Source organism: Anthonomus grandis, chromosome 4 (assembly GCF_022605725.1).
Source record: "Anthonomus grandis grandis chromosome 4, icAntGran1.3, whole genome shotgun sequence".
Taxonomy (NCBI): domain Eukaryota; kingdom Metazoa; phylum Arthropoda; class Insecta; order Coleoptera; family Curculionidae; genus Anthonomus; species Anthonomus grandis.
Window position 1 is genome coordinate 3,334,676 of NC_065549.1, and position 12,910 is coordinate 3,347,585.

At 31.5% G+C, this 12,910-nt stretch overlaps 2 protein-coding genes across 2 annotated transcripts; one reads left to right on the forward strand and one right to left on the reverse strand.

Annotated features, from left to right (window-relative positions):
• Positions 1–8,968: 8,968 nt before the first annotated feature.
• LOC126735343 (vacuolar protein sorting-associated protein 28 homolog) lies at positions 8,969–10,196 on the reverse strand. The gene is made up of 4 exons (XM_050439298.1): positions 10,028–10,196; positions 9,882–9,942; positions 9,544–9,739; positions 8,969–9,487 (listed from the first exon to the last, which is right to left on the reverse strand). The coding sequence occupies exons 1-4, from the start codon at positions 10,041–10,043 to the stop codon at positions 9,116–9,118; spliced, it is 645 nt and encodes a 214-aa protein (XP_050295255.1). The 5' UTR covers positions 10,044–10,196; the 3' UTR covers positions 8,969–9,115.
• A 30-nt stretch (positions 10,197–10,226) lies between these two features.
• On the forward strand, positions 10,227–11,634 carry LOC126735342 (uncharacterized). Its single transcript, XM_050439297.1, has 4 exons — positions 10,227–10,653; positions 10,719–10,898; positions 10,957–11,293; positions 11,355–11,634. Exons 1-4 carry the CDS (start codon positions 10,377–10,379, stop codon positions 11,554–11,556), a joined length of 996 nt encoding a protein of 331 aa, XP_050295254.1. The 5' UTR covers positions 10,227–10,376; the 3' UTR covers positions 11,557–11,634.
• The last annotated feature ends 1,276 nt before the right edge of the window (positions 11,635–12,910 follow it).

Below are 12,910 nucleotides of genomic sequence, written 5' to 3' on the forward strand. Positions count from 1 at the left end.
TGAGACGAAACCTACCATTTGCTTTGCCTTTTCACAGTACCAACTATGCCCCTATCGAAAGAACCTTAAATATTATCAACCATGAGGATATTGAAGTTGTGGGCATTGGCTTGTCTAGTTTTAGGAATAAAATTAGAGAGATTGTGTAAACTCTTCTGTTGATTTTATGTTGGTTTGCCTGTAAAAACATATTTGTATTTTAGCTATTTTAAGTTATGGTTAGGTGTAACTTTTGAACTTTGTAATATTGTTTTTTTTTTTGTAATGAGGTTGATCCCGTCTATTAAATAATATATATTCAACTTCAATATAAAATATTACAATTCTAAGAATATAAAGCACCTAGATACCAGAGTATCTGTATGTGCTATGGTAGAAACAATTTAAAAATTCTAATATATCAATGTTGTTACCCTTAGCAGGCTAGCCGTTATATAAATTAGTTCACAATATTTAACATTTTAAATAAGTTTACCCAAAACTACATATCAAAAACCAAACAATAAAAATGAGAAAAAGAGAAAAAAAAAAAAGATTCATATACTATATACACATATACATTTTAACTACAAAGGTATTATGTAGTATTTTACAGAATTTTCTAGTCTTTGGTACCTAAAACCTATAATATTTGAAACAAAATAAATAATTGAATAAATGTCCATACTGAGATTTTTTTCTTTTTCCCTTATGTATTTATGTTGTGATTGCTATCGAGTAAGAAAATAAAAAGTTTGGTGAAAAGCAGAATATTGATACAAGCACATATGATCAATCAACAAAATTTTCTTTTGTTTCCTAATATATAACTTAGGGCATGCTCATTAAACTTTTTGTAGTATTTCTGTTGTTTGACATTTTCTGGGAGAAGGTTATAAAATTTTGGAGCTAAAAATACTGCCGAATGTTGACCAAAATCTCGAATCATATAAGGTAGTACAATTTGCTGGTGTTTATTAGCTCGGGTTTGGTGTCTATGGTTTATTATACTTTGTTTACCATAGAATTTATGAACATAAGAGCAACAGGTTGTTATAAAAAGAGTTTTAAAATCTTGTATTTCAGAATTATATAATTGCTTTGTTGAAAATAACCTAGGTCTCTTTAACATTATCTTTACTATTGAGTTTTGTATTGTTTTAAGATTTTTTAGACTGTTTTCATATGCCCCACCCCAAATCAATATCCCATACCTTAATAGGGGTTCCACGAGAGCTTTATAGATCAACACAATCAGTTTTCTGCACAAAATTTCCCTTAGTAAATAAAATTTATGTAAGAGTGCCTTTATCTTTTTTGTTAAATAATCAATGTGTATATCCCATTTTAGATGTTTGTCTATATGGACTCCCAAATATTTTATAGAGTTTACCTGTGCAATTGGTTCATTAATATTGTTTACAATAATATTTTGAAAGTTTGGTCTATTTAAACTGTTTATGGAAAATGCTATATATTTAGATTTTTTTGGATTTAGTGACAATTTAAAGGTGTCGAAAAAATTTTTGATTAATGATAGACCTTCTTGAAACTTAACTTTTGCCTCTTGCCATGTGTCTTCAATAAATATAATTCCTGTATCATCTGCATAGGATATTACTTTGCCAGGAGTTTTTATATCATTCACTGCATTTATATAAACATTGAAAAGTAGGGGTCCTAGTACAGTGCCCTGCGGTATTCCAATTTTAATGATATCAGGATCGCTAAGGTTATTTTTTATCTTGGTGTATTGCATTCTGTTTGATAGATAACTCTGTAAAAGTTGTAATACTTTGCCTCTGATACCATATTTTTCTAATGTTTGTAATAATATTTGGTGTGACACTGTATCGAATGCTTTTGTTAGGTCGAGAAACACCGCAAGGCACTTTTTATTTTTGTCCATACTTTTAGTTATATCACTAACAAGCTCATATATAGCATCTATTGTACTGACTCCTCGAGTAAAACCAAATTGATTTTTTGATAGTACATTATTTTGGTCAAAATAACATAACAGTCTATCCTTAAAGCATTTTTCGAAGACTTTTCCCAGGTTAGAGATGACACTTATTGGTCTATAATTATCCATCAATTCCTTACTTCCGGACTTAAAAACTGGACTCACCACAGATACTTTAAAATGACTTGGCACTACACCAGTTTTAAAAATTAAGTTTATAATATGTACAAGTGGTGGTAAAATGTGCATATGGAGCAGTTTTAAGATTTTTGCAGAAATTCCATCTTTACCAGGTGAGCCATTATTTTTTAAAGAATTTATATATTTAATTATCTCATTCTGAGTAACGGGTTTCAAATACATGGAGTTTGGGAATGTCCTGTTTATTGTGAAGGGGTGAGGGGGAGTATTAATGCTTTTTGATAGGTTTAAACCAACATTCATGAAATGCTTGTTAAAATGATTAGCGATCTCTATAGGATTTATTATTTGATCACCATTTTGCAACCTAATCATTTTTATTTCCCCCTTACCCTCATTCCCATTTTCATTTACAGCCTCATTTATAAAATTGTATATTTTTTTATGCTATTACTATTTTCCTGAATTTTATTTTTGTAGTAATCATTTTTTGTATTTTTGATCAGATTATTCAGTTTATTTCTGTACTGTTTATATTCAAAGATTTTTTCTGGTGTAGGATTTTTCCTTAATTTTTGTTTTAATTTGTCTCTATTTTTTATTGAAGTAATTATACCTTGCGATATCCAAGGTTTAATTTTTTTAACTCTTGTGTTTAACACTCTTTCATAGTATGACTGATTTATTATTTCAGATATATTTTTTACCAAAAGATTCAAGGCTAAGTTAGGGTCGTTTTGTGTAGATATTTCATTCCAGTTTCTGTTTTTGGCCAATTCGATTAATTTTTGATAATTTATGTTTCTAATTGTTATGTCATTTATTTTAGAGTTTTCTGGTTTATTTTTATTTGAAACAATATTTATTAATATAGGCAAGTGATCTGTTATATCGTGATTTACTATATATGGATTAAATTTAAGTATATTTTCTTTAATTTTAGTTTTGAGAAATACATGATCTATACAAGTTTGTGAATCAGGTCTAGTAACATCCTCATATAATGAAAAAAAGCCATGGCTATTTAAAAGTGATACATATTGATTGACCATATTGTCACCATCATTTAAAATATTCAAGTTTATGTCCCGTAAAAATAAGGCTACATCACATTTTTTTTTATTTTCAAGGTAATGGCTTAAATCAGTTAAAAAGTTGAGTGTATTAGAATTTGGGGAGCGATAGCAAACCTCCAAGCTAACACATAAATTTTCCAAGATAAAAGTTAAGTTAGTAATACTAATTCTACTTGTAATCTGCTTCCCTGTGCATATTATAGGGTTTAAGGATTTTTTGGTGTATATCAATAAACCATCAAAAGCGTTAAAATCTGCATTATCATAATAACAATCAAATTCAGGTATTTGGCACATGGAAGCGGATGTAAGTTTATGACATTCAGTTAGCAACAATATATCACAATGTTTTGCATTATAGGATTCAAGAAACACAATAAGCTTATCTAAATTAGTTTTAATACCTCTAATATTAAGCAATAAAATGTTTATTTGCTTAGTGGCTGCTTCAATAATATTACACATGTTTTGCGGCTCTATGGTAATTGACTTTTTTTCAATATGGATCTCATCAAAAACTTCCATTTCCATTTATTATTAGTAATTTTTTGAAATGATAAACAGTAATCCTTAACAACACTCCTCTCTAAATTTTTAGGTCCTCTTCATTTTTTATTTTAATTGGATCAGCAGAATGTGTCTTTTTTAGAAATATGTTTCCGTTTCTAGTGAATACCGAAAGGAATTTGTGAAGATGTTTAAACTGCATGGTTTTTTTCAATAGGATCTGGTTATTTTGTGTTAAATCATCATTTATGTAAATTTTATTTTTACCTTGTATGCCACATGCCTCAGTTGTCAGTCCCTTCATTTCCTTTATTTTCCTGAAGAGTAAAGTTTTATGTTTTTGGCTTTTTAATTTTACCAATAGGGGAGCATCGGCTCTTTTTCCTAGACGGTAAGTTTCACAAATTGAGTTTTCATCCAGCTGAATATCCAAAGTGTTCGCAATACGTTTTACAGTATCTGCCAAGTTTGTGTTTTCTTGGTAGGGAATGCCATTTATAATAATGTTCTTATCTTTTTCCCTCTGTTCTATCTCATTTATCTTGGATTCAAGCTTAATCACAAGCTGTTTCAGAGAATCATTTTCTTCATTCAGCACTTTTGTCTCCAAAGCCAGCTTATCAATCATGATCTTTTGCTCATCAAAAGAGTCCGATATGTATTGAACAGATTTCTTTAGTTCGCTAAATTCTCTGTCTATGGATTTTTTAAAAAGGGAGCTAAATATTCTTTAAACAGGTCAGCAAAAATGGCCTTCATCCTCCTTTCGTCCATTTCACCAATTTTTTGGCTAGTTCCGGTTTTCTGACAACAACTAACAATCTCCTTTCCGTTTACGTCCTGTTTTACCACTTTCGCCTGTTTAGCGCAACTAGGATGGAATGCAGATGAACAGGATATACAGCTTCAAGAAGTTTTTACACCTTTTTTGCAGTGCTTACAGGTATTTTCTTCGTGGGAGTCGGCCAACACTGGATTGTTTGACGACATAACCTCACAAAAATTTATTTTGTAAAATAATACATTTATTACAACAATATGGACTGAACTTTATTTGTGGGGCTAGCCCAGTACTCAATAAACTCTTTTTAGTTACTTTTATCAAAGGATGCCCTTAATATTTCAAGAAAAGTTTTACTGTTTATATTTGGCTTTTGTTTAAAATAAATAAAAATACAGAGAGTAAAATCATGCTGAGCAGATCTTAGTAATCTAAATTTAGTACAGAAAGAGGACAGAATTTTTAATGTATAATTCCAAAACTTTTGACATTGATAGTTAACTTGTTGCTCTATAATATTCATTACTGTCACCTTGTAAAAAAGAATAACTTTAGCTACTTAATTAAAATTAGCTACTTAGTTCAATTTATCGGAGAAGAATTGCTCTCTTTAGACAAATATTTATAATAAAAATTAATATATTGCAATACACAAACTTAACACTTTTTAAACAAATTATTGGAGATTGTGTCAAAAATATATGCTTAGATATAAAACGGTAGTCAACAATTCGATTAAATAAAAATGGCGAATTTCCAAAATTTGCCTTTTTTTGTAAATCATGTGCGACATGTTTTTTAACGTGTATATTGGCATGATAAATCCTTACACCAATCTGCTCCAATAACTGAATTCTTAATTTTTTTCTCTGTAAATGTCCATTAAAGTTTTACAAATTTGTTATATTAGACAAGCACATATATTGAGAAAAATGGTATAGGATAATGCAGAGTCCAATAAAGCATTCTCTATAGCAAGCTTGGTATGTGCTTTTCACAGAGCAGTTCCTTGACTATAACCAAACTTAGAACCTTAGCCTTTAATAAGCTCGAATCCTGACCGTAGATTTCATGTTCATCCACTTCACTTCTTGATTACATGCCTGTTCCTATAGAAAATGTTCCATTTTCATTTCAGCCGGCTTCCTTTAATATTGTAAGAGAAAAATTAAAAGGTTAAAAAACAGTAGGAAAATAGAGAACGCTTTGATATTAATACTACGATAGTTCAAACTCTTAGAGAACTTATAGTTATTCCAAACTAATAAACCAGTGTATTTCCGCCGCTATTTTTCCGGATATACTTAAAAGAGCGAAAGTGGTTCCTATATTTAAGGGATCTCGGGATGAATTGACAAATTACCGCCCAATTGCTCTCCTTCCCATTGTTTATAAATTTTTTGAGTCATTTATTATAAAAGATCAATTAACTATCTACTTTGAAAAAAACTCAATTTGGTTTTAGAAATAACAAATCTACATTTGCAATAGATTGACTCACACACAATATCTGAATGTTAATAGTGTGAGACTAATTAAGTCGTAGCTTCAGGGTGTCAATATGTTTATTTTATGATCAGTGTGTCAACTGGAGGAGCATGTGTGTTCCGTAGGGTTCTGTCCTTGGTCCTCCTATACATTAATGATCATTCTAACGTTCAACACGACCTATACTTTTTGCGGATGATACAAGTATGATGCTATTAGTTACTCCGCTTCTGATCCTGTGTTGGACATGATAGGCGATAGCAATAAAAATATTCATGAATGGTTGTTTGCCAATAGACTCTATCTTCTCTAAATGCATGAAAAACTAACAAGTTAAACTTTACCTTAAAAAGGAATTTAGTTAATATACCAGGTGTGGTAGAACACACAAAATTTCTAGGAGTTATTTTAGAAAAGATGTAAATTAACATGGAAATGACATATATATTTATTCTTCAAGTATAAGACACACTTAGGTAATAATAGGGTTAACTACATAACTAATAATATGTGGCTCTAATGTAACACCTTCAATTGCCTGGAAAAATAGACCATAACTTCTTAGAATTAAAGCAAAATACCAGACAGCTGCAAATTTCTTTAAACAACTTATTGGAAGATTTTACAGTCTCCAACTGCTTGAAAATAGCAGAAGTTGACTATGGTTCTATAAAAACTGCTTAAACTGCCTAGAAAAATTGACTATATCTTCTTGAAATTAAAAAAATATTCCAGGCAGTTGAAATTTTCCTCAGACAACTCCTTGGACGACATTTAGGCTTTCGACTGCCTGTAAAAGTTGACTTTAACATCTTGTAAATGAAAAAAATACTCCAGGCAGTTGAAATTTTCTGCTGAATATATCTATTGATCTAGGTACAATATAGCACACAAAAAAGAGTTTAAATTCCTAAAACGTTTATGAAAAGAATCATAATTTTAGCCAAGGTTAGTCTCCTACTGGCCTGTTGATTTCTATTTAACTTTAACAAGCAAGTAGGACAAGCACTTTTTATTAACATAAACGTAAGATAGTTTGCGTTAGTTATTCTTCAAGTAGCGACAGAAATTAAGATAATAGATTAAGCGACATTATAACTGCTCTGTTATATGGCCACCACCATTATTAGTATAGAATTTATACAATCGTATTAATTATAAATTGTCTATGATTTTGGTTATAATATAATTTATAATAGAATTAATCGTTTCCTAGTAAATGTCAAACAATAAAAATTAATGCACCGTCGACCTTGATCTTCAATATTTATTTTTTTTTATGTTTAGAGCCCGATATTTCCAAAACGCTCTAATTAAAAGTCGTTAAACCATATATATTTGAAATTAAAAAATTCTTCTCTATTTAACTATGAAGTCATATACAGGGTGTTGCATAAGAAGAATAGCTAACCATTTGTCAAAATTTGACATTTCTTCGAGAGAAAAATTTTAAAAATTAATTGAAACCTCAAAAGTTTTTTTTTCCTTTTCACCTAATCCCTGTAGGAGGTCAATATATGGCGAAAGTCCCTGTATCACTGGACCCTCTTTTTCAGACAAATTCTATATTAGATATATATGAATGATTATCGGTATTATTGCATCTTTTAGAGTTTGTAATCGTAGTACTTTAAACAAATTGTAATCATTAAGATTCTTGTGAACTTTCTATTTTTTGTGCATCTTATTTTCTCGATTATTAGCTTCATTCTATTTATAGAGAAATATGAGGAATGTTTTCTTCAATTATTTTGTAATGAAATATATTAATACCTACTATCATTTATACCATAATATGAGCTTTCCTTATGTAAACAAATCGAAGCCATATCACAGAAAGTCTCATCAGTGGATAACACCAATGATAATTAATGAGGGCAAGCAATTGAGGCTACTTCATACACAACTAAAGACCGTTCATGACCATGAGTTACTGACATCCTATAGAAGGAGATTGAAGGTACATAGAGAAAATATCGTAAATGCTAAAAAAGCCTATAATTCAACAAAGTTGCTTACTTCTAACAATATAACTCGAGCCTCATGGGAAATTATTAACTCAATCACGAACTTTTCAAATCGCGGGACAAAGTGTGTTCCTAATTTGGTTACTGATAATGGAAAGAAAGTTACTGGCAACCTCAATATTGCTAATACATTTAATAATTTTTTTGTACAGTCAGTGCGAAAGATCACAGATAATTTTCAGGCACCCATGGGAATGAATGTGCCTTTCAACAGTTTATCCCAATCTCTTTTTCTATTCCCTCTCACTGAAGGAGAAACACTTGAGATTATAAAATCTTCCTCCAGAAAAAAGTCATTCGGTGTAGACGAGGTAACTTGTTCTTGTTACTTATTGCTAGCATGTGCTGAGCATATTATCTCTTCACTTACCTATCTTCTAAATTTATCATTTCAGTTTGGCTATTTTCCTAAAGAGCTAAAATCAGCTGTTGTCATACCTCTTCATAAAAAGGGGGAGATAGCAGAAGTGAGTAACTATAGGCTATTGCTCTTCTGTCTGTATTCTTAAAGATCTTTGAAAAATCATGCTTTACTATTAAATAAGATCTTTCATAATGGTACAAGAGGTCCGACTTAGGCCCGGTTGTACAATGGGCGTTTAACAACAGTTCATAAAGATCTCCGGTTCAGCGGAATTAATCCGTTGTACAATGTTGGTTCAAACGATAACCTGCGGTTCATCTTGAACGTCCAATTTGGAGCGTTCAAGCAAATTTTTGAGATTAAATTAATATTTAGTATATCATTTTGATATTTTTTATTCATGTAAATACAGCCGCCTTTCAATAATTATTGTGTTTGGTAAGGTGCTAATTTATTAGTCACCAGGTACCCTAGATTTAGTTTACAAACCATAAATATAAAAATGAATCCTATTGGGGAAGATAATACGGATGACGAAAATTTTCATTCAAGTGACTTTTTTAGGAAAACAACTTTCGGCCCCAAAATTCTTTTCATTTGATTGAACCGATTTGAATCCTTGAAAGAAAAAATACAAAATTATAAAAATAAGATAATATAATATATTTAAAAGACATCCTAACCTAACTATATGCATTAACCTGCAGCTTAACAGACACAATAATAAGCTCTATTATAAACAACATATTATGACCTATAAACATGATTTCAAACCAAAGAAAAATCCTAAGTAGTATCATGCAACACCTTATTGAAAGCCGCATAAGAACTTTCCAAATCGAACAACAATTGCCTCACTTGCGACTCCGATAACTCATCCGAAGCCTGCATAGAATTCAAAGTGCTCAGCCACTCGGTCACTTTTTGCTTTCCTTCAAAATCTGATGGCAAGATGCTTAATCTGTTCATAGTGTCAACTAAATCCCTAATTTCTGGATGTAAATCATCCATGGCCCTGATGTCCAAACGAAGTTTATCCATAATGGTAATAAAAAGGGACACAATATCGGCAATACACTTGCTAGTGTTTCCTTTATCATCTTTTATAGTGATCGGACGGTCTTCTTTTATTCTTTCTAAGGCAGCAGGACAATCAAGCTACAAAAGAATACAAAATTGGTAATTTACACTTTTAAACTATAAAAAAAACTTACTTTATATTTTTTAACAAATGCATCAATAGTAGGAAACTCATCTCCTCTCACTTGGCGAAAGGCTGCCTTATATTGTACCAATAATTTACTGCAAGCTCCAGTATATTCTTTTGGGGTAACACAGTCTCTTATATAAGCCTTCTCGAGCTGCTGGAGGGTGTTTACCACTGCATAAAGGTCTGCTAAGTTATCATACCTTTGGGAATAATAGATATTAATTATTAGTCATTTATTTATAGAGTGATAATCTCTAGTATATTTAGTGGTTATTGGCTATGAATTAGTGGTTATTTGGCCCCTGTGGGGATCAAAAAGGGCTGTGTAAAACAAAAACTTACTTTTCTCTCTCCCTGGCGTTGTGGTAGAGCTTAACCTCTTCATACAGTTCAGGGCGATTCTCTAGAACATTAATCACTATTTTATATCTGTATCATTAAATAATTTTCTGAATTTAATTGCCATTGTTTTCCTAAATGATCCTTACCTTGATTAATAGACATTTGAAAATGTAGGCAAGCCACTCCTTTAAAAACAAACAAGGTTTATGAAAGTTTTTGACGGCAGGCGTTGTTTTAAATATTAAAATCGCAAGTAAAATAATTAAATTGTTTAATTTTTTTAATTAGTTTATTATTTGGTTTGTTGACTCACACTGCTTAGCTTAGAAGGGTTACGTCAAAATCAGCTGACAGTTGACAAGTAAATGATAATTAAATATTCCTTATTTTTTTAAAATCATATTTACATTCTATTTTATATTTGCTTTATGCCCTTATACAAACACAACTTAACGGGCCCACTGATACCGATATGACTCATTACTCGGCAATTTAATGTTGGCACGCGCCAAAAAAAGGCTTCTCGCCGCCATATTCAAAGTGTCCCTGGTGGCCCCCCAAATGGCCCAAATCAAAACTTTCGCCTTTCTCGACTTGGAAACGACCGGTTTACCGTGGGCGGAGGGTAACAAAACGAAAATCACCGAAATTACGGTGCTTACAGTCCAAAGTAGCCATATAGCTTTGGGGGTCATGCCGAGGGTTCAGAATAAATTGACTTTATGCGTTTATCCTAGGAAAATGGTGTCGCCAGAGAGTGAGAGGATTACAGGTAACAAGGCTTAATTTTATTCTACTACGGTGCTTTTCTTTCACATGGGCTGATTGTCTATATAGGCCTATCAAATGATATTCTGGAACACATGGCTCCATTTTCAAGTGAAACTGTACAGATGATCAATGGTTTTCTCAATCATTGCCCAAAACCTATTTGCTTTGTGGCACATAACGGCAACAGGTTTGATTATCCAATTTTGCAAAGGGAATTACATTTAACCGGGGCAAAACTGCTTGACGGTACTTGGTAAATTGCCATTTTAAATGCTTCCTGATGTTTTATTACTGTTTTTTTTAGATATATTATGCATAGATTCCCTTGAGGCATTTAGAGAACTTTACAATAAGCCTAGTGCTCCTGTTGTGGTTCCACAGCAGGAACGAACCTTTGAGAGTACAGGTTCTGTATTACCGATAGAGTTTCAAGATGGTTTCGATGAATTACTGTGCAAAGCAGTAGATGACTTCGAGTCTGGTCCAGAAAAAAGACTGAAATATGCCTTGGAGGTGCAAAAGATCAATGAAACCACCCCCAAAAAGGTTATAAATAATGTCATTAGTAATGGAAATTTAAAAGTTTCTGGTCTGAGGAGCAACGAGCATGGACAAAAAGTGAAAAAATCACTTAATTTTGGGTAAGTGCTTGATGTACATAATAATTAAAATAATATAGGAATTCTGAATTTTACTTCACAGTGTAAGTTTTAAACTAGTTGATGTTTATAAAAGACTGACCAATCAGGAACCAATGGAGGCACATCATGCCGAAGGAGACGTTCTAATGTTGGCCTTATGTGCAGCCACATTGGGAGACACTTTCATCGAATGGGCCAATTGCAATAAAAAGTATTTTTGTGATATTCCAAAAATGGAACCTGGAAAAAGAATTGGAATGTAGAAACAGATTTTTTTTATTTATATCTTGTTAGTTTTTGCTTTATTTCATCTATATTTTATTAAATGAAATTTTAACGACTACAGTTTAGACTTGAATTAAAGTAATGAATCCATAAAATTCTTTAAAAGCTGTACATTTGGCAACACAGGTAACAGTCAAGTCGAATATTTGTCATGAATAAAACCTGGAAAAACAATCGCGTCATAAATAAAAACATTTTATTTTCTCTATATGTTTAATAAAATTCTATGTTCACTCGAGTTTGGGTTGGCCTAAGAGCGGCTTGCACCAATGTGTCTTAGTACTAATTCCCAAAAAAGTGGATCACTTGGCAACGGGGCCCTATTTGACATTGACAGTCGTCACAGTAATGTCAGATATAGCGATCAGATAGAACAGGAATAGATCGTTTTATTTATATCTAGTTATAATTTACTTTATTTTATTTGTATTTTGTTAAATAAAATTTTAATATGACTAGAGTTTGGACTTAAACCGAAGCAACAAAAACCCTAAAATTCTATAAAAACTATACACCTGGCAACACGGATCATTGTCAGAAATTTAATATTTGACATTTGAATGACGCAGTGATGTCAGATCTATTCAAGATTTGTCATATGCCATGAATAACACGTGGAAAAAATTTGCGTCATAAATAAAAATATTTGATTTTGAACATTTATTTGATTTTATTTATAATTTGTTTAATAAAATCCTTCGATAACTAGAGTTTGGTTGGCTCAAAAGTGGTCTGCACACGAACTTATATTTATAAGTTCGTGGGTCTGCACCAATATGTCTTAGTACTAATTCCCCAAAATTCTGAAAAAGTGGATTACTTGGCAACAGTGCCATATTTTTGACATTGACAGTCGTCAAAGGTGTCGGATCTAGCGAAATTTTGGCTATGTTCCAAAATAGAACCTCGAAATGGATTGCAACATAGTACCTAACAGATCGTTTTATTTATATCTTGTTATATTTTATTAAATTAAATTTTATTATGAATTTGGATTTAAATCAAGGTAATAAATCCCTAAAAGGTTTTAAAAATTGTAAGCTTGGCGACACAAGTCACAGTCTAGCTAAATATTTGACTCAAGCTATGATGCCAGATTTAGTTGAATATTTGTCATTAATAAAACCTAGAAAAAGAATTGCGGCATAAACAAAACATTTTATTTTCTCTATAATATGTTTAATAACATTTTATAATGAATGGAGTTTGGGTTGGCCTAAGAGCTTGGCCTTGCACCAATGTGTTTTAGTAATAATTCCCCAAAATTCTTTAAAAAATTCTAAGCTTGGCAACAGGCCATATATTTGACCATGACAGTCGTCACAGCGATGT